At 36.0% G+C, this 27,745-nt stretch overlaps 1 protein-coding gene across 1 annotated transcript in view; it reads left to right on the forward strand.

Annotated features, from left to right (window-relative positions):
• LOC123941851 (muscular LMNA interacting protein) overlaps nt 1-27,745 on the forward strand; it is a 259,159-nt gene that overhangs the window by 132,051 nt on the left and 99,363 nt on the right. Inside the window, exons 4-5 of the mRNA XM_046005630.1 lie at nt 8,525-10,093; nt 21,853-21,924. Of these exons, the coding sequence (XP_045861586.1) occupies nt 8,525-10,093; nt 21,853-21,924 (1,641 nt within the window). The remainder of the gene's footprint in view (nt 1-8,524; nt 10,094-21,852; nt 21,925-27,745) is intronic.

The raw sequence follows: 27,745 nt of genomic DNA on the forward strand, positions 1-27,745 counted from the left end.
GGGTGGACACCTTGCCTTGTTCCTGACATTAGGGGAAAAGTTCTCAAGTTTTCACCATCAAGTATGATGTTGGCTGTGGGTTTTTCTTATATGGCCTTTAGTATGTGGAGGTATGTTGCCTCTAAACCTACTTTGTTGAGGATTTTTATCATGAATGGATGATATAGTATGGCAAATGCTTTTCTCCATCTGTTGAAATGATCATATGGTTTTTATCCTTTTCTTGTTGATGTGATATACTGTGTTGATCGATTTGTGAATATTGAACCACTCTTGCGTCCCAGGAATATATTCCATTTGATTATAGTGAATGATTTTTTAATGTATTGTTGGATTTGGTTTGCTAATTTTTTTTGAGGATTTTTGCATCCATGTTCATCAGAGATATTGACCTATGGTTCTCTTTTCTTATAGTGTCTTTATTTGAGTTTGGTATCAGGGTAATGCTGGTCTCATAGAATGAATTTGGAAGCTTTCCTTCCATATATATGCATATATATAATATATATCTATATCTATATATATATATATATTACTAGTTTGAGAAAAAGTTTTTGTTGTTGTTGTTTTGTTTTGTTTTTTAAGTAGGCTCCACATCCAACATGGAGCTTGAACTGATCACCTGAGATCAAGAGTTGCATGCTCTATGGATTGAGCCAGCCAGGTGCCCTGAGAAGAATAGGTATTAACTCTACTTTGAAAGTTTGGTAAAATTCACCTGTGAAGCCATCTGATCCTGGACTTTTGGTTGTGGGCGTTTTTAAGTTATTGATTCAATTTCATTGCCAGTGATTGGTCAGTTCAAATTTTCTATTTCTTCCTGATTTAGTTATGGAATTTTATCCATTTCTAGGAATTTTATCCATTGCTTATAGGTTGTCCAATTTGTTGGCAAACAATTTCTCATAATATTCTCTTAAAATTGTTTGTATTTTCTGTCGTGTTTCTTATTTGTTCTCTTTAATTTGTGATTTTGTGTTCTCATTCAGTTTTTCACAATTTTATTTTATTTTTTCAGTGTTCCAAGAGTCACTGTTTATTTACCACACCCAGTGCTCCATGCAATACTCACTTTTTTAGGTATGTGTCCACCTAAAGGTTTGTCAATTTTGTTGATCCTTTAAAAGAGCTCCTAATCTCATTCTATTTATTAGTTTCTCTTTCATTTATTTCTGTTCTAATCTTTATTATCTCCTTCCTTCAACTATTTTGGGGTTTTGCTCTTATTTTTCTAGTTCTTATGTGTAAGGTTAGGTTTTTGAGATTTTTCTTGCTTCCTGAGGTCAACTTGTATTGCTATAAAGTTCCCTCTTAGAATAGCTTTTGCTGCAGCCCATATTTTGAACAATTGTTTTTTTAATTTTCATTTGTTTCCACATATTTTTTAATTTTCTCCTTAATTTTTTGGTTGACTTATTCATTGTTTAGTAACATGTTATTTAACCTCCATGTAGTTGTTGTTTTTCTAGACTTTTTCTTGTGGTTGATTTCTCATTTCATAGTGTTGTGGTCTCAGAAAAGATGCATGGTATGACTTATATGTTTTTGAATTTGTGGGGACTGGTTTTGTGGCCTAATAGTGGTATATTCTGGAGCATGTTCCGTGTGCACTTGAAAAAAATACATATTCTGCTATTTTAGGATGGAGTGTTCTGAATTTATCTGTAAGATACATCTGGTTCAATGTATCATTTGAAGCCACTATTTTTTTTGTTGTTTTTCTGTTTGGATGATCCATCCATTGATGTAAGTGGATGTTAAAGTCTGCTAGTATTGTTGTATTGCTACTGTTTACTTCCTTTACATTTGCTACTAGCTGCTTTATGTATTTGGGTGCTCCCAGGTTGTGTGCATAAATATTTACAATTGTTATATCTTCTTGTTTGTTCCTTTTATAACTCTGTGGTGTCCTCTATAAATGTCTACTTTGTCTGATGTAAGTATTGCTACTCCAGCTTTCTTCACTTTCATTTGCATGATATATGCTTTTCCATCCCTTCACTTTCTTCTTTTTTTTTTTTTTTTTAAAGATTTTATATATTTATTTGACAAACAGAGATCACAAGTAGGCAGAGAGGCAGGCAGAGAGAGAGAGGAGGAAGCAGGCTCCCTGCTGAGCAGAGAGCCTGACGCAGGGCTCGATCCCAGGACCCTGAGTTCATGACCTGAGCCGAAGGCAGAGGCTTAACCCACTGAGCCACCCAGGCGCCCCCATCCCTTCACTTTCAATCCCCATATATCTTTGGGTATAAAATGAGTATTTTGCAAGAAGCATACTGATGGGTCTTACTTTTTTATCCATTCCATCATCCTGTGTCTTTTGATTAGAGTGTTTAGCACATTTACATTCAAAATGATTATTGATAAGGATGTACTGATTGTCATTTGTTACTTGTTTTATGGTTGTTTTTATAGCTCTTCTCTGTTCCTTTCTTCCCTTGTTCTTTTCTGTCATAGTTTGCTGGTTTTCTTTAGTGATACACTTGGATTCCCTTCTCTTAAATTTTTGCATCTCTATTACCTGTTTTTGATTTGTGGTTACCATTAGGGTTCTATATAACTTATACATATAGCAGTCTATATTAATTCAACCATGGCTTAAGCTTGCACCCATTCTAGAAGCACTAAATTTCTATTCCTCTCCTCCCCCACAACACACCCATTTTAGGTATATGGCATCACACTTTATATCCTTTTATTCTGTGACTCCTTGACTGATTTTCATAAATATACTTCATTTTACTGATTTTGTGCTTCCAAGTTTTCTTACTCCTGCTGATGGTCTTTCCTTTCCACTCAGATTCCCCTTTGTCATTTCTTCTAAGGCTGACTTAGTTGTGACAAATTCCTTTAACTTTTGCATGTCTGGGAAACTCTGTCTATTCTGAATGATAGCTTTGCTGGATAGACAATTCTTGGTTGTAGGGTTGTTTTTTTGTTTTGTTTTGTTTTGTTTTTTTCCCATTTCAGCACTTGGAATATATCATGCCACTCTCTTTTGGCCTGCAAAGTTTCTGTGTGAAAAATCAACTGATAGCCCCATAGGGTTTCCTCTTGCTGATTTTTTGATTTTCTCTCTTTATCACTACTTTTTTTTTTCCATTTTAGTTACTATGTATCTTGGTGTAGATTTCCTTGGGTTAAATTTTTAGGGGGCTCTCTGTGTCTCCTGGATCTGGACTTTTGTTTTCTTCCCTAGATTCAGGAAACCTTCAGCTATTATTTCTTCAAGTTAATTTTCTTTCCCCCTTTCCTTCTTTTCTTCTGGGATCCCTATAATGTGAATGTCATTATGCTTGATGGTATTGCTGAGTTCCCTTAATCTATTTTCATTTATTGTTATTAGTTTTTCTCTCTCATGACCATCTTGATTGCTTTCCATTACTCTCTCCTCCAGGCTGCTGATCTGTTTTTCTGCTTCTTCTTACCTACACTTATTCCCTCTAGAGCATTTTCAATCACAGTTATCGAGTTCTTTATCTCTGATTATTGTTAATATTTTCTGTCTCTTTGTTGAGGATCTCACTGAGATCTTCCATTCTTTTCCCAAGCCCGGTGAATATTTTTAAGACCATTATTTTAAGTTCTCAATTGGGTAAGTTACTTATCTGTTTTGTTTAGCTCTCTTGCTGTGATTTTGTCCTTTTCTCTCATTTGGAACATATTCCTCTGTCTCCTCATTTTATCCAACTTTCTGTGTCTGTTTCTATGTGTTAGGAAAGTCAGCTATTTCTCCTGCTCTTGAAAGTAGTAGTCTTAAGAAAAGGAGGTCCTATAATGCCCTATAGCACTATGTTCCCTGTTCACCAGAAACTGGCTCTTTAGGGGCATCTCTTATATTTGTTGCATGCGGTCTATTTTTGTGGCCGAGTCAGGTCATCTGCAATGTCTCTCTTTGCCTGTTGTGGGCAGCATTTGGTCCCTGTGTTGTTAGTAGGTCAATCTGGGGCTACCTTGGGCTGGAGTTAAGTCAGTCTCACATTTGTGAGAGCTGTGGTGACACAGAACTGCAGCGTGCTATTCCTGGGTTATCCCCTGTGAAACTTTTGTTGGTGGGTGGGGCCTGAACTCAGAGAAGTTATCTGCTCCCAGCCCATAGCTATAGCCATAGTTGAACTGGTGAGTGTGATTTTCGTTCCCTGTCCCTTGGGCAGGAGACATTTTGAGGTTGCACTGTCCCCTTAAAATGCTGCTTGGGTACTGGCACACTTGTGGCATGACTTTGGATGAACTCCTGGCAAGGGCATGTTGGCTGGGGTGGGTCTACAGAAGAGCTTGAGGGTGCGGTATAGTATTAGCGAGCTAGGTGGATAGTGTTGGTGCTATGTTTATTCCCACAGGTGTCCATATACGTAGACTGGGGGAGGGGGAATGGTACCCACTAACTCTTTTGTTCTTGGAGATGTCACATAAAGAACCCTCTGAAATTAGCAAACATATCTCTCTCCTGTATTCCCCAGGTGCTTTTCAAACTGCTGGTTCTCTGCTATATCTCAGTAGGGCTGTTTATTTTGCTCTCTCTTTAAGGGTGGGAACTCAGTTTCATATTGCTCTCCAGCTCTCCCAGAGCTGAGCCTGCTTATTTTTAAAGTTCCAGATGTCAAGCTGCCCTGATTGTAAGAACTCCCAAAGTTAGATTCCTCTGGTTTTCAAAGCCAGATGTAATGAGGATTTGCCTTCCCAGTGCAAGTGCCCTATGCCTGGAGCGCCTGATATGGGGTCTGCTACTCTCCCCTCTCAGCACTTGGGGTGTCTTTCCCTCCTAAGAAAAGTCCCCTGGGTAAGTTTGGCTTCTGACTGTGTCTCCACCCTTCCTACTCTCTTTGGTGTGGCATCTTCTCTACTTTTAGCTGTGTGAAGGGTTTGTTCTGCTTGTCTTTGGGTCTTTTTCTGGGTTACTTATACTAGTGTGGGTGTTATCTAGATGTATCCATGGGATGAGGTGGGCCTAGGATTCTCTTACTCTACCACCTTCCCAGGAAGTCCTCTGTCATTAATTTTTTTTTTTTAATAGCAGCTTGAAGTAGACTGGGTCTCAGAGTAAAATGGCAGTTCGCGAGATTGGTTTAAAGAATGAAGATTTGGCAAGTAGATTGGAAAAAGAATAAGATAGCTAAAATGTTGACAATGCTGGCAAAAAGTTTGAGATTGAACAAAGTACTTCTAAAACCTAAAGTGCAAAATAGCAGGGGATGAGGGAATTGGGACAGAACAGCAAGAGAGGGGAATCTGTCATGAAGGAAAGAACTTTAGTTCACATTATACATGGAAAAAGGATTGATGATAATCTTATGCATAGGTGTACTTTGATTAGATTTTTAAAAGTTACTCCAATAATAGGTTAAAGGGGGGGGGTCCAACTAGAGGTAGAAATACCAGAAATATTATTTAGATTGTTCATCTTTGAAAGGCTGAGAATATATCTGCCCAGTGACATTACAAGGGTTCATCAGTGAGAAAACCCATGAACAGGTAAGTTTAGGAGGCCAAGCTGTTGTGTTGTAATGATTGCATATGAGGACAAAAAAGAATCTAGAGTTTCTGCATTGCATGGCTTTACAGATTCAGGAGGAAGAGTTCAACTACATGAATCAATATCTTGTGCCATCCAACTCTTGGGAACTATTCAGAGATCAGATCAATCACTTTGGTTTTTATTCAGATGCTTTGGAATCTGATACTAATTAGGAAAAATTGAGTATGTATAGGAAGAGTTAATTTTAGGTTGATTAAAACTACAAAGAAGCTCCACAACAGATGTTGTTGTTAGAATAATTGATGGCCTCTATTATATAGGATCCAAGAGTGGATTTAGGGTTAAGATTGTCCACTTGATGACGGCAGAACACTGCAAACATCCTCTCTTACTGATATTACTCTGAATGTATTCCAGAGCTCAGGGTAGTTTTTCTAGAAGAGAGTTTTGAAAATAACTTTGGAGGAGGTATATAGTAAGGGGACTCAAGAATCAGAAGGCTGGTGATTGGAGAGCATGAGCAGGGGTAGCTCTGGAGAGGTGTTCAAAGCAAAGGAATCGACAAAGATCATGTTAGAAATAAATGATGGAGAAAACAGAACAGCTTTGAGGAGAAGGAATAAAAGTATCATTGACAAACCTAGGGAACAGAACAAGAGGTTATTAATGGGAGAGGCTGAAGGGTGGAAATTTGTAGATGTCAATAGAGAAGTTTATTATCATTGGTAAGGGATTTATAGTGTAGAAGTGAAAGAAGGCTCTCTTCTGAGATAACTGAGCATTTGACAGCTATCCTTCCTTTCTTTCTGCACAGAGTTATTCATATCTGTACCTCCTCTCCACTACTTTTTTTAAACCTATTGAGAGGAATTTAGGAAAATGAATCTTTTTCATTGAAAAAAACATTCTTCATGTCTGGGAACTTTACAAAAGTGTGGTGCCACATTTTTTATTAGAATAAATCAGGATAATATCCAGATGTATTTGCAAATTAGAAACAGATATATTGCAAATACTTGTTAATATACTGAATGGGAAAAGATAATAAACATATATGTAGGTTAATACAAACATAATAAAGATTCTTAGACTTTTCAGAGTCTTTCTCTTAGAAGTTCTTTAATAGTCAACTATTCAAAAGCACAATAAATCGAATTACTTAAATTAGGTAAAATATGACTCAATGTAACTTAGTGTAGTAGAATTATAGCCCTATGATTTTAACATGATAATTTCATGGATAATCTGAATGAATCAATAAACTTATTGTATAAATGAAGTTATCTGGAAATACGACTTAAAAGGTGATGAATTTTTGTGGCCATTATCATTAGTTTATAAAATTCTTTACCAAAAGCTATAACATAATATGCCAAGACACTCTACACAGCCTTGAAATTGCTTCATTCTTTTTGTGAGAAGAGACCAGTCATTGGAAACAATCAGAGAAGACTTTTCATTTATGTCTAATCACATGAATCAGTTATATGAGCACTGGCTAAGCAGAATTGTTTCTAAGTAAAGCTTATGTGAGGGAATTGTTAAGCATTCTTTCTCAATTTGTTTGAATTCTGCTTGATTTTCAATTATCCCTGATCTTTTGATATTCTGGGTAATGCCACTGTATTCGAATATTAATTGTGTAGGAAGAATTCTGTGTTGCAAGTACACATATGAATTTATACATAAAAAGAAAGGGCTATTTTGGGTATGCTTACTTGAAACTTAAAAGTATAGGATGAGTTGTTTGCATTTATCAGTTTCAAATTTTTCAGAACTCAAAATTATATGATATGAAAATCTTTGTAATAGGTCTCCTTGTTAACATGTTACAAAGCAAAATCAAGTAATATCATATACTGAATTTGTAAACCAAGCTTTTGTCAAGTTTAATGGTTATGGTCATACGTTTTCCTGCTATGTAAAGCCATAAGTTAAATAAATAAATAAATAAATAAATAAATAAATAAATAAATAAATAAACAAACACACACACACATATATAACAAGTAATATTATATCACCTAATAAATATTAACATTTCGATTAACTGATATTCCCTAAATTCTCTTACGAGTTGATAGAATCAAATCAATAATTTTGCAGGAGGCCTGTGCTTAAATATCTGGCTTTTGAAACATTTATAATTTTAGTATTTGTCTTAAAGTACTGGATGATTTTTAAAATAGCACAAGAATACATATACCCAGACATTTTTTCTTTTCTTCTCTTTCTTTCTTTCTTTCTTTTTTTTTTAATTTAAATTTTTTGGGGGGGGTTTGTGGGTTGCATTGTTTCAGGCAGGTGACATTTGATTTGAAAGCATATCTACCCTTCCCAACATAATCCAAATCATTTATTAAATGTTCATTCTGACAAATAATTAGTGACATGTTTTTCATGAGTTAAAACTTGATCTCTATTTAAACTTTGCTTTCACTCTCTTAATTTATCATTGTTGATATCAATCATGTTGATGTTGGGTGCTACATCTTTTGAATTCTGGTCATTTTTTGCAGTTGCACAATAAGTTTTTAGAATTTTAAACTCTTGAAGTCTGTTAGATTTTTTTAAGGATTATAGTCATTGTATTGTTGTAGTCATTATATTATTATGTTAGTTATACTGTTATATTTTTACAATGGAAGAAAATCTTTCTTGTTTTCCAATGTGAACTTTGAAACCTATTGATGGTGATTTAAATCTTTTCAAGTCACACAACTCCAAATTAAGATAATTGTTTAAGATTTTGTCAGCGAATTCTTTTCTAAATGGAAACATGCGTATATAATTCTATATCGATGTTCTTCCAGGGAATAAATGAGGCATAATATATAATATTTCACAGTTTGTTTATATTTTATTTCAAATTTAAAGCAGTGCCTCATTAGCACAACAGAACTTCTAAAATTTTTATGGAGGTGTAAGGTGACTGTTTTGTGTAAACTAATAGAAAGACCGTTTGCAGAAACACACAAGCAACAAGAATATTGTGATCATTTCACAAATAATGTCCTATTACAATCTGTCTATTTCTCTTTCCTCTAGTTAACTTCTTCTCCCACTACCTCTGAGCAGCTTGCCTGTAAACCACCTGCTTTCTCCTTTGTTTCTCCAACTAATCAGAAAACGCCACCTGACCCAGTTAACCTCGACGGAGCCTCTGTGCTAGAGGAATTCCACACTAGGAGGCTGGATGTCAGTGGGGCCTTGGTGGAAGAAACAACTACGTATTTTCAAACTTCTGCTCACTCTTCACCCTTTTTTGCACGGAAGGGCACCTCCTCGACGTCACAGTTTCCCCATTTCACTCAGTTATCAGGTTCTAATTTATCCAGTCCGAGACCTGCAGATAAGAAACCTGGACTGGCATCTGAAGTTCCGAAGAAAACAGCTTTCACCTCGCACGTCCTTAGCCCCAGAGAAAGCCCAAGAACCACTTCTCCTTCACCATCCTCCAGTGCTACTCTGAAGTCAAATTCGGGCTCGTACATACCAGTCCGTATTGTCACACATTCGCTCTCTCCAAGTCCCAAACAGTTTACCTCTTCTTTCCATGGCTCTTCTTCCACTATCTGTAGCCAAGTGTCATCCAGTGGAAATCTCTCAAAGTCAGGGGTGAAATCCCCAGTGCCTTCCCGGCTTTCCCTGCTCACTGCCATGCTCAAGTCAAACCCTTCTCACCAAAGACCCTTTTCCCCTGCATCCTGTCCCACTTTCTCTCTCAATTCCTTGGCTTCTTCCACACTCACACTTGATCAAAAAGCAAAAGAAACCCCATCCACACCTAAGAAATCTCTCTCTAGTTGCTCCCTGAGAACAGGGTCTCCAGAACAAAGGGAACACCAAGTTTCCGAACTCAGCCAGCAATCCTTTCACTTACCTTTTTTTGCCAAATCTGCTTCCCTTTCTCAGGCAGGCTCCCTCTCTCCCACAACACATGTTGATAGTAGCCTTGTTTCTTTGAATGTAGAGAAAACATCACCCACTTCTTCGAAGAGGAGCCCAACATTCTCACTGCTACAGACAAATACATTGAGTTCTGTGGGTCTTCCTCCCGTTCCACCAAGTGTTCCTTCTCTTTCTTTGAAGGGCAAACAGGATGTTGACCTCAGGGGTCCAGAAAAGCCCAGGAATATTCACATACATCCTACATCAACCTCATCTGCATTATCTACTCGATCTCCTCCCGCTAACCAAAGGGCCACACTCTCCTTTCCAGAGAAATGTTTCCATCCTTCCCCAGCTCTTTCAAACCTGATAAACAGATCTAAGAGAACAGCCCCGCAGCTAGCTGACCAGGGACAGAATCCTTCAATTCCTCCTTCACCCCCTGTCTCCAGTGCTAGCTCTGCCTCACTTTCCACAGTGGGGTCCTTCCCACTCCCTCGTGCTACTCAGCCCACCCAGGCACCCCAGCTCCATCCCTCAACACTGGACCCCAAATTTGGCAGTGGTACCTTGCCTTCAAGACTTGGAAAATCTGAAAGCTCGATATCCAACCACAGGTCATCCGTTTCAACCCCATCACCTCCCATTTCTCTAAGAAGAACCGAGGAGCTGATTTCACCTTGTGCATTGTCCATATCAACAGGCCTTGAAAATAAGAAACCCAAGGTATTTTTTTTTTTTTTTGCACGTTGCATGGTGCATGATAATTTTAAAATATGGGAGAATCTTTTTCTCAGGGGAAAAATAATTACGATATTCATTCTGCTCCTACATGAAGTTATAGAAAATGTAAGCGGGGTGAGGATTTGGTATATTTGAATGGAAATGAATTATAATCTATCTAAAAATGTGCATGTTTTGGTAAAACTCTTTGATTTTGCAAATCCTCTTGTTATGTCAACTTCTTATATCTATGAGTCCAAGGGCATTTTTTTTCAGGCATAATATGAGTTATATCATTGATCACAAAGATGGGATTTAAAGCAGATAGGTCAGGTTTGAGACTATGATAGGCTTCAGATTGTTTAATTGCATGGACCCTATTGTCTAACAAAATATCCTATACTGATAGTATAGTAGGAGCAGTGTAAAATGGAATAGTGTCCTTGATCTAGGTCCGTATTATTGCCAAGGCAAGTTGAAAACTTTCTATTTCCTTTGCTGACATTCATTTATTATTATTAATTTTTTTCCCTTTTACCAAGCTGATTTCTTTACTGCTCCTCATACCCCCTCAAATTCATACCAATATGTATTTAGCTATATACATGTAGGGCAAAAGGGAATTGAAGTTTCTTTTATATGTGAATATTATATTTGATTTCTTTTGAACACTATATCCTTAGGAATTATGACAAACAGAAAGGGTGGGTAGGCTGGGTGTGAGGAAATAGAATTGAAGAGGAGAAATACTGACTTCTAAATGCTCTGAAGCAACCCATTGAGCAAGAATGTGACACTGGCATTTACTTATTTTTTACTTATTTTTTAAATTTTATTTTATTCTTATTGAAGTGTAATCAATGTATAATGTTATAGTGGCTTCAGCTGTACAACAAATTGATTCAACAATTTTATGCATTGCTCAGTGCTCACTGTGATAAGTGCCATACAGTACTGTTTAAATATTTTCTGTGCTGTACTTTCATCTCCATGGCTTACATATTTTATAACTAGAAGTTTATTCTTCTCCTCTGAAAACCACCAGTTTCTTCTCTGTATTTAAGAATATGGTTTTTTGTTTGTCTTTTCTTTTGCTTTGTTTTGAGATTCCAAAATAAGTGAAACAATAGGGTACTATGCACTGTTGGTGGGATTTTAATTAGTATAGCCACTGTGGAAAATAGTATGGAGGTTCCTCAAAAAATTAAAAATAGAATTACCATATAATCCAATAATTCCACTACTGGATATTTTACCCAAGGGAAAAAAAAATCTTAATTCAGAAAGATAGAGGCACTCTTAGTTTATTGCAGCATTATTTATAGTAGCCAAGATATGGAAGCAACCTAAGTGTCCATTGACAGATGAAGGTATAAAGATGTAATACAGACACACACACACACACACACACACACACACACACACACACACAGAAGACTATTATACAGCCACAGGAAAGCATGAGATCTTGCTATTTGCAACAGTGTAGATGGACCTATAGGGCATTAGGCTAAGTGAAATAAGTCAGACTGAGAGAGATACCATATGCTTTCACTGATATGTGGAATCTAAAAAGCAAAAGAAATGAAGAGAGAAACAAAAAGAAAGAAACAAAAAAAAAAAGAAACAAAAAGAAGAATCAGACCTGCAAACACAGAGAACAAACTGATGGTTGCCAGAGGAAAGGGGGGAGGAAGATGGGCAAAATGGGTGAAAAGGAATGGAAGATACAGCCTTCCAGTTATGGAATGATTAAATCATGAGAATAAAAGGTACAGCATAGGGAATATAGTCAATGATATTGTACTAGTGCTTTTTGGTGACAGATGGTAGACACACTTGTAGTAGGCATAGCGTAACAGAGGTGTTGAAGCACCATGTCGTGCACCTGAAACTTAGGTTAGCACTGTGGGTCAACTATATTCAAATGAAAACACTTAAAAAATGAAAACCCTGTACTCTGGAGACTGGCATTTATTTTAATGTGAGAAGGGAAATATTTGAAGGTGTGATCCATAGAGTTCATTTTTCCTGGTAGACATGTCTGGTCTAGAGCATACCAACTTCCCAGCTATTCTCAAATAATTAGGATGTGGACGCTATAGAACCAGAGTTTGGTTATTGTTGTCTAAATAAAATAAAATCATGAACGTGCCTGTATTAAGAGGGGACTGTGATTTTAAGTTCATTGCATTGAAATAACACAGGTTAAGAGCTTCTGAATTCCATGGAGATTGTGTTAAACTCTGTTACTGTTTGAATGATGAAGTTAAGATGGAAAAGATAAACACCACACAGGATCTTGTTAAGTTAAACTGTATTACAACATCATTAACAAGTGTGTAGAAAACACCTGCTGTATGCCCCCCACTATACCAGCTTTTCTGGGGGATGTATGTTTGTGTGTATGTATTTTTTAAGGAAAGTAAGCAGCAATTCTTTGTCTATAAAAAATTAAATTTTTTTTTCAGCAGGAGGAAATCCATATATACATAATATGGAGGAGCTATATAGGATTATTAAATCTACAGTAAAACTAGAGAACAAGTTTAAGACAATATTAACATAATAAAATATAGATGATATATAGTTATTCACTGCATTCAATATAATAGAAGTATTATTATGGGGGGTGACTAGTGAGGGAAGTTATAATAAATGTCAGGCCTGTTGGAAATGTTTAGGATTTAGCTTAATGAAGAGGAAAGGAGCTATCATTTCAACAACAGGAAATAACCTGACCAAATTTACAGAAGATAAACCCAGTAGAGTATATGTGGAGACATAAAAAGATTGGCCTTATCATCAACTAGTGATAATTGTAATAATAGTAATTATTTTAACAGATATCACATGCTTTCTGTGAGGTAAGAACTATCCTATACAAAATATACAAAGTAGCTAAAAATTAATTAAAAGAGACTACATCAGTTACTTTTTATGACCATATAAACTTGGTAATATTTTCTCCATATTATATACCAAAGTGCAAAAGCAATGACTCATATTAATTATCATTTTAGCCTATTTAATAATTCTCATCAATGAAATCATCATTATGGAATAGTCATAATTATCAATTTCTATAATGTTTGGGTCATTTAAAAATGTATTTTTAGAGATTATTAAGTCCTTGTATTTTAAACTTTCAAAGCAAATGGGACAGAGAAAATCTAGCATTTTCTATAATTCTAAACTTAAAAATCATATTTGAAGTAAAATGACCTGGTAATTATCTTTCAATACATATGTGTGATTATGGGATTCATTTGTGGCATATTAAAAACCACCTGGTGATATAAACATTACTGTCTCAATTTATTAACAATTATTTCTTAAACCATAATGCCATATGCTTAAAATATTCATTATCTTTATGAAAAGTGATTTTACTCCAGAGGCTTCTTTGAAGTGTTTCTGTTTATGGTTCACTCTGCTTTGTTCACATTTTGTCCTATTTTTGGAGAGTTGGAAGAGGGTGAGCCCAGAGAGCTTTTAATCAAGTCAAGGTCTTTTTTGTCTTAAAATCAAGTTTGTTGAAGATCTGTTCTCCCCCAGCTCACTTACTGCTCCCAATATTGAAGAATTTTCAGCATTTGCTTTATTATTGGTTTTATTTTTTAAATTTCCAAGTTAAAAAATGCAGCTTATAGAAGTGCATGATAAATCTGATGGACATTAAAAACATGAAGAGTAATTATAACATATCCATTTTTACCTGCTTTTTGAATAAAAATGTTTCTTATAACAGGAAAAATTTATGATAACTTCTGCAAAAATAGTTGCTCTCTGAGACATGCTGTTCTAAGTTATATTTATTTCTTCCTTGCTTCTTGCTATTATCTCTCCAGGTAAAAAATCAGCCTACAGTTTTTTTTTATTGCAAACTATTATTTGTAGAAGTTGTTACAAACATAAAAATGTATTAAAATGGATACTGGAATAGATAAATCTTATCCCAGTTTCCTTTGATGTTTTGACTAGTTATATTTGAGTTGCTAAGATTATTTCATAGATTGATAAGAGGAAATAGACAAAAGCTTTGGGGTATCAAAGAATTCATATGTGTCTGTGGATTGTTTCTTGTCTTGCTCCTTCCTCTGTGGTGCTAATCCAAGCACAGGGCTCTCTTTGAAGTCAAAGAGCTTCAGATTTAGATCAGCTTCACTCAGTGCCAGATCCCAAAAGAAAAGAGGTCCTAGAATACAAATGGCCATCAAATTAAAACGTGAATGCTGCAGGGGTATTAGTTCAAAGTGTGGGCCCTACTGTCCTTTGATATTGAAATAAAATGGAACAGCTAGAGTACACTGAACTAAATTTAGATATGAAGCATATTTGAGATTTCTTTTTCATAGATGGAATCTTAAGGTTCTGAATCTGTTTGCTTTAGTATAACTGGTATACTTTAATTTCACATAATGGTTTTAAAATGTTATTTCACATTATAATCATGGCCCTAGACAGAATGAGCATCTGCCTGAAGGCTGCTCAGTCTACACTTTGATTGACATCTATATTGTTGAGATTTTTCTGTCCCTCGGGAAAGCCTGGATATCATAAAGCTAATTCCTGGAGTTGTATTTGAGTTCCCAACATATTTGGTCTTCATTTATAAAATAGTTTAAATTTTTCTCCTAGTGAATTATCATGGTATAGGGATTTGAGGACATTACCTCAAAACTGCAAACATTTTGCCACTTACTGAAGGTGGCTTGAAGTTTTTTTCTAACTATGAGGGTTCCAGTGGCATGCTTGCCCTGGCCTTAAATAGCTTGGGAATCAATTGAGAGCATTTTAATATTTCATGAACTTTTATAGTTGGTGTTTTATTTATAGACTCTCATTCCTTGAAGGCATCAAAGCATTTCCAAATACATCACACCAAAAACTTGGGGACAACAGTCTCTATGTGATTTTCTCCATGTCTGCTGACCACTTGTAATTAGGGAAATGAGTAATAATGGAATGTACCTCCATGAGCTAAAATAGTCCATGTGGTTCAAGAAAATCATTCATTTATTCAATAGACATTCACTGAGTGCTTATTATGTGCAAGGCATGTTTCAAAGCCATGAGGAGGTTGCAACAAAATAAAATTGCAAAATGCTTGCTCATAGAAAGTTTACATTCTTGGGTGGAACAGAAGAAACCAGCAATTACCATTACCACCTCCCCATTGCAGCAAGTAAATTTTCTTGTGCCTTAGAAAGTCATACATGGTATGGAGAAAAGTATAGTGGGGTAAGGCATTGTGTCACAAATTAATATTGGGTGGTCAGGATAGGTTTCTTTGGGAAGGTGACATTTATAGACATATGCACCTTAAGAGAGTATAGTTAGAAAAAAATACCTGATGTCAGATAGTTCTTGGCAAAGATAGGGGAGCCAGTGTGGCAAGAGTGGAGTTAGTCTGAGGAATTTGAAGTTGTCAGAGACATGTAACTGCGAGCTGGGGCCTGTGAGGTCTTGTAGGCCATGTCTTAGTCTTTGCTTTTTAATTTAATAAGCAGTGGAGGGTTTTGAATAGACAATTGGCACAATCAAGTCTATCTGGCTGCTATGTTTAGAATAGACTAAGAGGGTGAAAGCGGAAGTAAGGAGACCTTAAGAGTCTGTTGGAACAATCCAGGCAAGGGATGATGATGGCTCTGGTGAGGTTCTAGTGGTGAAGGTGAAGGTCATAAATCTGTACATATTTTGTAGGTAGGGTTAACAAACATTCACAGTCATATGGTAGATGGTAAAACAACTGCAACTAGATATATGGATCCTCTTGTTTTCTTTTTGTCCCATTGTTTTGTACTCTACCTCCTCCACAGAAGTTTTGGTGCCTTTGTAGAAATCCTAGATTTTCTAAGATTCTCCCACTCCTGCTATCTGTTGCTTACATCTATGTACTAACCAATTCAGGGTCTCATTCCCTTTGTTTTTCTCCAGCTAACTTTTCTGAAATGAGCTTAGTAGTGATTCACACTCAAGGGTCAGGGTTTGACAAAACCTCCTTGTTTTACCCCTTGAGAAATATTTTCATTTTAATTCAAGGAGGGGCTTTTGCAGTTTAATTCAAAAGAGGGATTTAAAGAAAATAAGGATTTAAGGTCATGAGTTCAAATCTTAGAAGTTCACATCACTGATGTGAACTTTGAAGTTTTACATCCAAAACTAATATTAGAATAATTAGAAATGCCTTTAGGGCATACTTGGAAATAGGAAGAGGATCTCCAATCAGTCAGGTGTGTCTAAGACATGAACAGTAGATGAGGAACTAAAATTTTGGTTCTCCATGTACTATAAATGTTACTGTAATTTTCAATAAAATACCTTGGTTTAAATCAACAAATATTTGCCAAGTATCTATTCTTTACTAGGTTGGTATAAGATATTGGAAATAATAGAAAATATCTTCTCCAAAAGACTTATCAGGCTAATAGGGATGTCAAAATATTGTAATACAATAATGTTTAGAGTACTAGAAACATACAAAAGATAAAGATAAGTACTAGAAACATACAAAAGATAAAAGATAAACCATGGAGAGGGGTCCTAGGAAGAGAGTTGTGCAGGATCATTATAGAGATGATATTCTGCCAGTAATTCAGATGTAAGGAAGGTATCAGGGCAATGTGCTTCTGTGAGTTGAGTTAGGGTTTGAGTTGAGCTTTTGCCTCAGGGAGATTCTGACTCAGGCACTGCAGGCATGGTCACTGATGAGCAGAAGGTGTACATTTTGAGCAGTGCTCTCATTTCTACTCATGGGTGCATCAGAAAGGAGAATTTGGCCATGGTGGTAGGGAGGCTCTTTGCCAGGGTTCCTTCTTGTTCATGTAATCTGAGATTCTGCCCTTCCAATACTTAAACTGTAACCATGAGTTCAAATTTCTAATTCTCAAGGCAACTAATAGAGTTTGCTTTGAGATCTCATGGGCCTTTATTACTGGAGCCGGTGGTGGAATTTTAGGTATTAGCAATATCGAATAGGATAGTGGTGAGAGTATTTGCTGAAGGGGAAAGATGTGTGGCTGTCCCTACCTTCATACCCAGGATTTATGTTATAGTTATCTAGGATAAATAGGATTTATAAATAGGGTTAGTTCTGATAAACTAATGTAGTAAAATGGCATTTCCTTTTCTAAACCTAAATTTTACCCTGTACCTGTCATGTGGTAGTTATTTAGGAAATATTTATTGGGGGTGCCAGGGTGTCTCAGTCAGTTAAGCATCGGACTCTTTTTTTTTTAAAAGATTTTATTTATTTATTTGACAGAGATAAAGAGATCACAAGTAGGCAGAGAGGCAGGCAGAGAGAGAGGGGGAAGCAGGCTCCCCACCTGATGTCGTGCTCGACCGCAGGACCCTGAGATCATGACCTGAGCCAATGGCAGAGGCTTAACTGACTGAGACACCCAGGCGCCCCAAGCTTGATTTTGGCTTGTGCCATGATCTTAGCCTCATGAGATTGAATTTCATACTGAGCGTGGAGCTTGCTTAAGATTTTCCATCTCCCTCTCCTTCTGTCCTTACCCCTACATGGGATTTTTCTTTCTTAAAAAAAAAGAAAGAAAGAAAGAAAGAAAGAAAGAAAGAAAGAAAAAAAAATGAAAAGAAAAAAAAAAATATTTTTCGAATGTTGAGCAAAAGCATAGAGTACAAATTGGAGAGATACAAGATACTGAATTTTTTGCTGGATTTGGGATAGGCTGGTCAGTTCTACCTTCTATGATCAGCTGATGGTGATTCCAGCCTATAACACTAAAATCTACTATTTAAGTTATAGTTACGTTAACTAGAGTGATTTGTAATTTTAAACCAAGCAAAGGAAACCAATGAATTTAATTTAACACCTCGGAAACTTGGAATGTTAAAGAAGAAATATGTTTCAAATTAGAATATTGTTGAAAAAAACCTAAGAAATATAGTGAACCCAAAAAGTATCTCTAAGGTCAACAAGAATGACTTTCACATTGAAATGAACGACTGCATATGTCTTAAACACATAAAGGAGCTAGAAGGAAACATCTATATGTTCTAAATTCATATCTCCTGGTCTAGATAAATTGTGCCTCAAACAGATGAAATTTCTACTTCTATTGTAAATAGATTTGCTGGAAAAGAAGAGAGCCATATGTTTTATTTTTCACAAAAAAGGGGAAGGTAAATTCTGAAGATGATTATCTATATTCTTGGTTTGTCATTGTTATCAAAATCAGTTATAACTGGAAGTCAGACATTTTCTTCAAGCAAGTAATGTTTATTGAATTGCTTTCCAAGTTCCAGTTTTTGTGATGTTTTTCATGATATCCTGAATAACGAAAGGTATGTGAGGTGTAAGGGCATATTTCTGTGAACTCACATGTTCTGAGTGCCCACTCTAACACATTCTTGATGTCACTTTCTATTCCAACATACTATTTGAATTTTCTGTGAATTATTTATCTCTCCATGACTTTTCTTTTGATTTCTCATTTCTTTGCTTTTAGTTTGTTTATTAGGGTATAAGCTCTAGAGAGTAAGGCTTTAGATGTTTTGTTTACTGCTGAATCTCTAATACTTAGAGCAATGTAGGTCACAAAGTAGGTATTCCATAATATTTTGTTGAATGAATCAATTAGTTGAAGTATCATAAATAAATAGAGTTATACGATAGATTGATATCTACCAGGTTGGTAGGACCCAGGATGTAAGAGTTCTCCATTCTTGGTATATGACTTGAATGATGATAAAAAAGACTTGCCTAACAAGATGGTTCATGAAATGAAATAAAAATTATTGTCTTCATAATTTGTAATAACAAACCAAAACTAATCAGATGAAGCTGGATAGAGATAATGCCTGAAGTACAGTTTGGCATCTAGAGAGAAAAAGCATAACTACATGATGGAATTTAATTTCAATGAATGTTAAAGAAAAAAGGATGAAAGCATTAGGGAGTTTAGGTGGTAGCATACTCAGTGTGATTCAACAATATGAAATGACTCTAACTTCACTCTCTTGTGTATTCTAAACTGACCTCAAAAGCCAAGGAGACCATTCCAGTTAGTATCATCTTCATTGTATTAATTGATTTTATTGTCAGTGTCTTCAAGGTGATGATTATATTCTATTTTGTGTTAAAAATACATCTAGTTTAACACACACCTTTTAAAAAAAGATTTTATTATTTATTTATTTAGGGAGTGAGTGCATGAGTGAGGGAAAGGGGAGAGGGAGAAAGTATCCCAAGCAGGCTCCTTGCTTAGTGTGGAGCCTGACACGGTCCGATTTCATGATCCTGAGATCATGACCCAAGCTGAAATCAAGAACTGGATGCTTAATTGACTGAGCCAAGCACCCCAACACACCACTTTTCAACATTTGTAAAGGAATATTGACAGAAGAAGGTAATGAGGATAGTGAAATTCTTCAGCTGAGCTCTTCACATGTGTCATCATTCCAAGATAGGTAGAAAAGACCAATGGAGTAAATTATCAGAAAGCGTATTTTGGCTCAGTATAAGGGAGATTTTTTTTTTCTTTTTTAGCTGCTTCTTACAATTAGGCCCTGAACATGCTGACTTGGGAGGTAGGCAAGAGTTCATGAGGTAGCTGAACAGAGGATGAATCAGAGAGGTTCATGTCTTGGATGAGAGGGTTGAACCAGATGGCCTTAATATCACATCTAATTCTAAGACTGTATGGCAATATGTGTGCAGTAACAGTATATCTCTCTGTATAGACTTGTCCAAGTATATACTCCAGGGCAGTTGGAAATAGGAGAACAGAAAATGTAAGTGACTGTGTGTCCTGAAATGAGAGGCAAGGGTCTATCATAGAGAAGTGCATAGCTGTTGACTGCCATGCCTGCATCCAAATCCCAATTATGACTTACTACCTAGTGGCCTTAGATAAGTTACTTAACATCTGTATACTTTAGTTTCCATATATAAACTGAATGTGATTAGAATCTATCCAGTATAGGTGCCTGGGTGGCTCAATGGGTGAAGCCTCTGCCTTCAGCTCAGGTCATGATCCCAGAGTCCTGGGATCGAGCCCGGCATTGGGCTCTGTGCTCAGCAGGGAGCCTGCTTCCCCTCTCTCTCTGCCTGTCTCTCTGCCTACTTGTGATCTCTGTCTGTCAAATAAATAAATAAAAATAAAATTTTTAGAATCTATCCAATAATTTGGTTGTGATAATTAAATGAGATAATGTACATAAAGCTTCTAGAATGGTATCTGGCTCATAGTGAGTGTTAGCTATTATTATTATTATTAAAACTATTATTACAGTTAAGTATCTATGAAACCATCATGGAATAGTAATGATATATTATATTATATATTCTTTGTCTGCCTAGGTATTCTTTGAGAGAAAATATTATCTCATAGAGAAAGCATGGATATTGGATCTGAACAGGCCTGAGTTCCAAACCTGTTTCTGTTCTTTATGGGCTGTGTATGTTAGACAAGTCCCTTGACCGTACTGTGCCTCCCTTCCCTAATGGTTCTTTAGCTGTAGGGCTTCTGTAAAATTAAATGAGGCAGTGTATATAATTTGCCTGGTCCTAAGTGCCAGCTATTACTCTCCACAAAGAGATGGCATTTCGTTTTCAGTCCTTATCCAGAATATGTCATACGGGACTATAGCAGTGCTGGGTCAATATGGAGACAAGGGCTTGAAGGCATCCGAGACTTTTCCTCCAGGCCTGGCATTTTGATTGTTCTCTACCTCACCTTCTTCATAAGGAAAATGAATGTATTACTTCCCCTTCCTCACATCATTTTAATGGAAGATTATATCAATTATATCCATAAAACTCAAGGCTTTATTTTATTTGACTACCATGTCTTCTATGATCCTGTGATCTGCCCAGGGGACTAAGATGGCTTGGAGTCCTCTGCCAACTTCTAGCTGGCTCTGGACCCCTGGGGAAGCTGTCTGAGACAGAGGCTTTTGAAGCGATAGGAGCCTTGACCTCGGTTAAGCATCATGGGACCCAGAGAAATATCAAAACCGGGCTTTTGATTATGCATAGTATCCTGATTTATACAGCTTCCTCATGCTCCACCCTCTTTCAAATACCGCATGAAACTGAACTATATTACTCTGCGCTTTATTTAAAACTCAGGATGTTTTGTCCTTTGATTCATCAATATCATTTCATTAGAAAGAGCAGGAGATGATGAAGTTTAAAAAAGTGAGTTGAAGATCAAAAGTTTGGCCTTTGAATCTTTTTCATTATGGAGTTAAATGGCTGATATTACTTCTATTCAAAATATGCTACTTATTAAACATTGCTGCTAAATTTTATGTATTTTGACCCTTGGTTTTATGAATGATGCAAGAGAATGTATCAAGAGTTCAATTAGATTTGTTGGTGTAACGTTTGTAAATTATGGCACTATAAAAAAGAACCCCTTTGAGAATTAAGCAAAACAAAAAAAACCCACCCACATTTATAGACTAGTAGTACTCCTACGGGGGGACACACTGCTTATGAGAAATTTATATGTAACTTTGTAGAAATGGATGTTTTTAAGTTCTGAAACTGTATAGCACATAATTGCCTATAATCCCTAGACTGATGTTTTGCTGTGATATTCCCTTGTTTCTCATTCTAATAAAATATTAACATGGTAAGCTAATTTTTTCTGTTAAAAACAAGTTGTAATAACTGTTTTCTTCATTTGATAACGTGTCATTTAACTTGGCAGACCTAGTCTAAAATTATGTTCTATTCTTTCCCCTTTTCATCTCCACTCTTGCTTTCTGGTTACTCATTCTAGCAATACAAGACCAAGTCAAGCTACAAGGCTTTTGCAGCAATCCCTACAAACACATTGCTTTTGGAGCAGAAGGTCAGTGTTCAAAAGGAGAGGGAATTTTATGTTTCTAGTGTCATTTTTGTTTTGTGTTCTAAAATGGTTGTTTTGAAGTTCTGCTTTTACTAAAACGTTGCTCTTAGTTCAGGGTCTCATGATGAAAGCATCTTGGTGAATAGAATTTGAGACATCATAGATTTATCACCAGAGGCTCAATATGGGCTTAGAATTGCCCAGTCCACTGTAAAGCAGGCCTGGGAAACTTAATTCGGATTTGGAGAGATCCCCATCCTCTGGAATGTTAAGAGCTTCCATCTCTTTTCACATTGATCAAAATGAGGTTACATGAGGGCAACTGGCCAGTCAAGACTTGGTGACTAGTAGTGGTTTCTACAGGTAAAAACATGTTAGCTGAGTATCCAATGTAGCTCCTTAGATCCCAGCATGGGCTAAACCTCTTTGGCCGTTCTCACCAGCCACTAATGCTATGTCCATGAATGGGAGGGAGGACCGAAATCACTTCCAGTGACCCAGCTGCTTTCACATGCCTCTAGGGCATTTTTGCTTTGCTATTAAGAGTCATTAATTATAAAATTACAGGATTCTGCTTCAGTAGGTAAATTAAATTAAAGACTCTTGTTTAATAAGCATATTACATATGTTCAGATGAAGGCCAAATGTAGGATTATATCAGAATCGAAGTGAAATCCATTCCCAAGTCAAAGAAATTACTCATTTCATGTTATTTTTATATTTATTTAGGCAATCTATCTCAGTGTATTAAGCCTGGTTTTTTTTTCTGTGTAATTAGAGTGTTTCAAATGTTGTTATTATCATTTGTCAAAGTGTTAGTGTTTGCCAACCAGGTGTATCTTGAACATTGGTTTAGGAATTTACTTTCTTGTTGTTTTAGTATGATCTGGGTAATGAAATCTTTGCATGATCTGTTATCTAAACTGGAGGCATCATTAGTGGGAGATACTCAGTAGCATGCAGATGGATTTTGGTGGGCAGCATCTCTTTTATTCTAATCTCTGAAAACTAACTCTGATTTATCTACATGTGGTCCAGGGTCCATGGTTTGTATTTGTGAACGCTTCCAGCTGGGGAGCTGAGGAGTCGCCGGACTGCAGAGAGAGAGTTCTGCCACTTTTTCTCTAGATTCTCTTCTGAATTTCTACCTTTTTTTTTTTTTTTAAAGATTTTTATTTTTTATTTATTTGACAGAGAGAGATCACAAGTAGATAGAGAGGCAGGCAGAGAGAGAGAGAGAGAGGGAAGCAGGCTCCCTGCTGAGCAGAGAGCCCGATGTGGGACTCGATCCCAGGATCCCAAGATCATGACCTGAGCCGAAGGCAGCGGCTTAACCCACTGAGCCACCCAGGCGCCCCGAATTTCTACCTTTTATAGCCCAAGAAAAGATGAGATGGGCCTAATCACTGATTTCAGGAGGCTCAGGAGGATTCAGGAAGTGACCATTTTACCAGTGGTCCCTTATCCTATTATCTGGGGCTTTTATGTTGAGTCATAGCCCAATGTTTTCTCATGGCAGACTCTTGGCCCATTTCAGATGGATTTTTGTGAAATATGGTCACAGTGTCTGACCCTACAGAAGTGGGAGAAACGCAGCTTGGTAAAGTAAATAGGGGCCTGGTGGTTTCCCTCCATCATACTTGTCTCACCTAACCTAGTACATTGTCATGTACCTGTGGGCTACCACTATATTAGTTTTCTATTTAGAAAAATTACAGTTAATTCTCCTTCAAAGACGTTTGAAAGGAAAGGCTGGATGTCATTATTGGTTCCAGAATCTCTGCCTACTAGCTCTCTTCTCTTCCAAATGTATTTTAGAGATTATCATCTATTAGTTAGTCATTCAAAATGAAGAATCATTAATTTCCAGTATCATCACAAACCTATTTCATAAATATATATGGTAATATCACTGTACATTGAACCTAATGCGAGTGCATATAGGAGGGTTTTATTGTTTTGTTTTGTTTTTGTTTTAAATTTTGAATAAGACAGACTATGAGAAAATTATTTTCTTTAGTACAACAAAATATAAAGATCATGATGTCAAACTTACAATAGTTTTTTCTAGGGAGAACTGACTATTGTATAAACACTAGGACTGACTATTGAATAAGCAGTAGTCTCTTGGCTAAGAGAAATTCGTTTTGGGCCACAAATACATGAATTGTTCGAAGATCACAAGATATGACATATGTTTGTTTTTTCTTTAGAGCTTTTGTATAATCTCTTTCTTTTGGGTGCTGGCTTTTCTATATTGTGTGTTGCTCCATGAGAAACTTTAATTTGTAAGGATTTTTAAATAACAAAGGTCTAAACTTGAGACTTTATCAGCATTTATTTCTATATTCACTAAAATTAAATGATATTTCCATGCTCCTTACATGGTGGTAGTTTTAAAAAAAATCTGGTAATTTAGGTCTTTTTATCTATCTGTTTATATATATGACATCCAGCCTTTCCTTTCAAACGTCTTTGAAGGAGAATTAACTGTAATTTTTCTAAATAGAAAACTAATATAGTGGTAGCCCACAGGTACATGACAATGTACTAGGTTAGGTGAGACAAGTATGATGGAGGGAAACCACCAGGCCCCTATTTACTTTACCAGGCTGCGTTTCTCCCACATAGAACTCAGCCTATGCCATTAAAATCAAAGGGACTTATTTCTGAATTGAGTGGGAAAATTAAGACTCTAATTGTCAGAAATTCTGTTTTGGGAAGAATTAACACTTTGGAATATTTTCTGAGACCCCTTTAATATCACACAGAACATCACAATTAAAGAGAATGGGGATGCTGCAGTGCCATAATAATATCCGGTTAGGGTCTATGCTGTGGGTTGCCTTAAAAATAGAACTAACAAGGGGCGGGGGTGGGAGGTTGGGGGAACCAGGTGGTGGGTAATAGGGAGGGCACGTATTGCATGGAGCACTGGATGTTGTGCAAAAACAATGAATACTGTTACGATGAAAAAATAAGTAAATAAACAAAAATAGAACTAACAAATTTAATTTAGACAGTTTAACAATTATCCCCTCCCAAACACATTAAACTCACGATTGATGTTTTATACCACATTTTATTTTATAGTATATGGTATAATGAGGAACTGGAATCACTTTAAGAAATAACACTATTTTTAAAAGCAAGATTCTCTCCAAATTGAAGTACAGGCATCCCTTTCAATCACATATTTAGCTATCATTGAATCACTGGATTGGTTTCAGCTTTAATCACCCCTAGATGAAACCCATCATTTTCAAGAGAGTACATTTTGTTGGCAGGAGACATGAGGTTTCTGGTAGTTCTGTTCTGTAATTTATTGTCTGCATCAAAACTTAAATTTATAGCTTATTCTGTATTCTGTAATTTCCCCCCACCCCCCATGAACATTCAGGAGGAAAGCATTTTTAGCTTAAGCCTTAACTAAGGCATTATAGGAAGAGATAAATGTGAGGCGTATTTTAATGTTTTAGTTTCAGAGTCTTTGGCTTCATCTCCTACTAATAATCATCTTCTCCAAGATTGAGAAGAGGATGAAATACAAGTGATTATAAAGCAGGAACAAAATAATCAGATCAGCTTGTGTTTGTGACTGTCCACAAACTTTATTACAACATGTTCAACAATATTTTAGAGGAAATAATTTTGAAATGGACATTACTTTTTAGGCTTGTTCTGTGTGCTTCTGTTCTTTTCAGAGAATGTTAAAGATCTTACTTTCTCTTACTGACTAATTTTTCTTCTTATCAAATGAGTCTGATAGCAATAGGTAAAAAGTGAAAATTAAACTGAAGGACTCATAACAACATCCTAAATAAATGGCTTTTTATTTTTATTATGAAATTATATTAAGGAAAGGAAACATAAAGAAAAGAATATTTCCATGATATAAAACAGTATGCATCCTTACTGTTTCACAAGTGATTCATATTTTTCCATGAAAGCATATTTTTTAAAGCAATTTGAGTTTTCCGTTCCTTTCTTCACAAATATTTCTCAGGATAAAATCAAGGCTAGAGTTAGGTGCCATTTTCTAACAAATGGCATTGTTATCTGCCATTTTCAAGACATATTTAATTTATAAGCTACGTGAGTTTGAAAGAAGGATAATAGAGTAGCTCAATTCTATAAATAGCACATTTAAATTATAGGGTTAATTATTTAAGTAAAAGTTAATATAAAAATTATTTTATTTTTTCCCAGTGGAAGGAAGTTAAAGAATAGCCATTCTGAAGACAATTGTAAAAATCGTGTTGTAGAAATGGAAAGGTGAAGATTCGAGATGTCTTGTCGGTTTTTAATTCAATTTATTCTAAATTGCCAGCTTAAAATTTTAAAGCATGAGTTGGTAAACTTTAATCTGATTAAACATATGTCTTTGGGTGAGATATTTTAAGATCTCTGCATGTCTCAAAAATTTAACAAAATCTGGTTGCTAGTTAGCATATGGCCTATACTAGAGAGGCATCTCTTAATTGATTAGTACAAGGAAATGTGTTCCCATTTCTCTGGAAATGGAAAAATGCCCAGGACCCAAATCTATTCCAGTTGGTTCTCCTCAGGCAGTTGTATACCATGCACGTGTCTCTTTTAAAGTCCTTACCAAGCCATATATAATTATACACGTTGGTAGCTTTTTTTTTCCTACTATGAACTATTTGAGGGAATATAGTAGTTTTTTGTTAGGTGTTCATTGAATGAATTACTTTGGTGTGCAGCTGAGTAGTTCACTAAAATGTCCAATTTTATTTCATAGGATTTTAAGGCAAATTTTTGCTCATAAAATTATAAAAATTAAGGACCCTAATGTATGATAATTTGGGCGATGATAATTAAGAATCCCTCTTTAGGGTTGAATAAACTTCATCAATTCTATTTGACATGTAAAAGCTATAAAAGACCTTCTACTACGAGAGAAGTAAGTTGATTTTAGACCTGGTACCTTTTAACAACTCGAAAATACAATCACAATGGCTGCCATATTGAACATTCTGGTGAATCAGACACTAAGCTAAATGTTTTGCTATCCTCACAATTCTGTGACGATTTTGATGTTCAAAGATGCCAAGTAAATCCCCCAAAGCAGCAGAGCTATTATGTTGCTGACCTTATATGATTATCTCCCAGCGTTTTCCTCTTTACCATGCAAGTGACATCAACTAGCTGAAGTGAAATACTGAACAAGAAATGATGATTTGGATTTCTGTCTACAATACTTTTTTTCATTACATGCTAAAATATATTAAAATCCTCATCAAATTACAGCAATAAAAGTTTTTGTTTTTGTTTTAGTTTTAGCGAAAAACAATGAAGGAGAATTGGAAATGATATAGCCCCGAGTCTTAAAGTTTACCAACCAGCTCTGACTCCTTTAGTTGCTGAGTTGAGTCACATCACAATGAAAGAGGTTTGAGCTGGAAATAAGGCACACCTTTCGGACGTCGATTAAATGAAGGAAAAATATGAATTCTCCTGTTATTGAACCTTAATGAATGGATTTGAAATAGGCTACAATGGTCTGTACAAATTTTCTTCCTTCTGTGTGGTAGGAATAGATGCTCAGCCCTTCAATGTTTTGGGGATTGTAAACACCGTGTAGATTTCCTCAATTGTTAAATATTTTAAACCAATCATGAAAATAATGTCAGGGTAAATATATCTGTATCTTTAAAGAAGCTGTACTTTTAAGTATCTGGAAGCCCTTTTGGCTTACAGTGTGCATTTCCCCCTTTTCTTCAGATCTGAATGCTATTCAGACCCGAATCTTCAACTATATAATCAAAGTGAGATTTATTTTGCTGAAGATATCTCTAATCCT

The sequence above is a fragment of the Meles meles genome, chromosome 5 (genome assembly GCF_922984935.1).
Source record: "Meles meles chromosome 5, mMelMel3.1 paternal haplotype, whole genome shotgun sequence".
NCBI classification, from domain to species: domain Eukaryota; kingdom Metazoa; phylum Chordata; class Mammalia; order Carnivora; family Mustelidae; genus Meles; species Meles meles.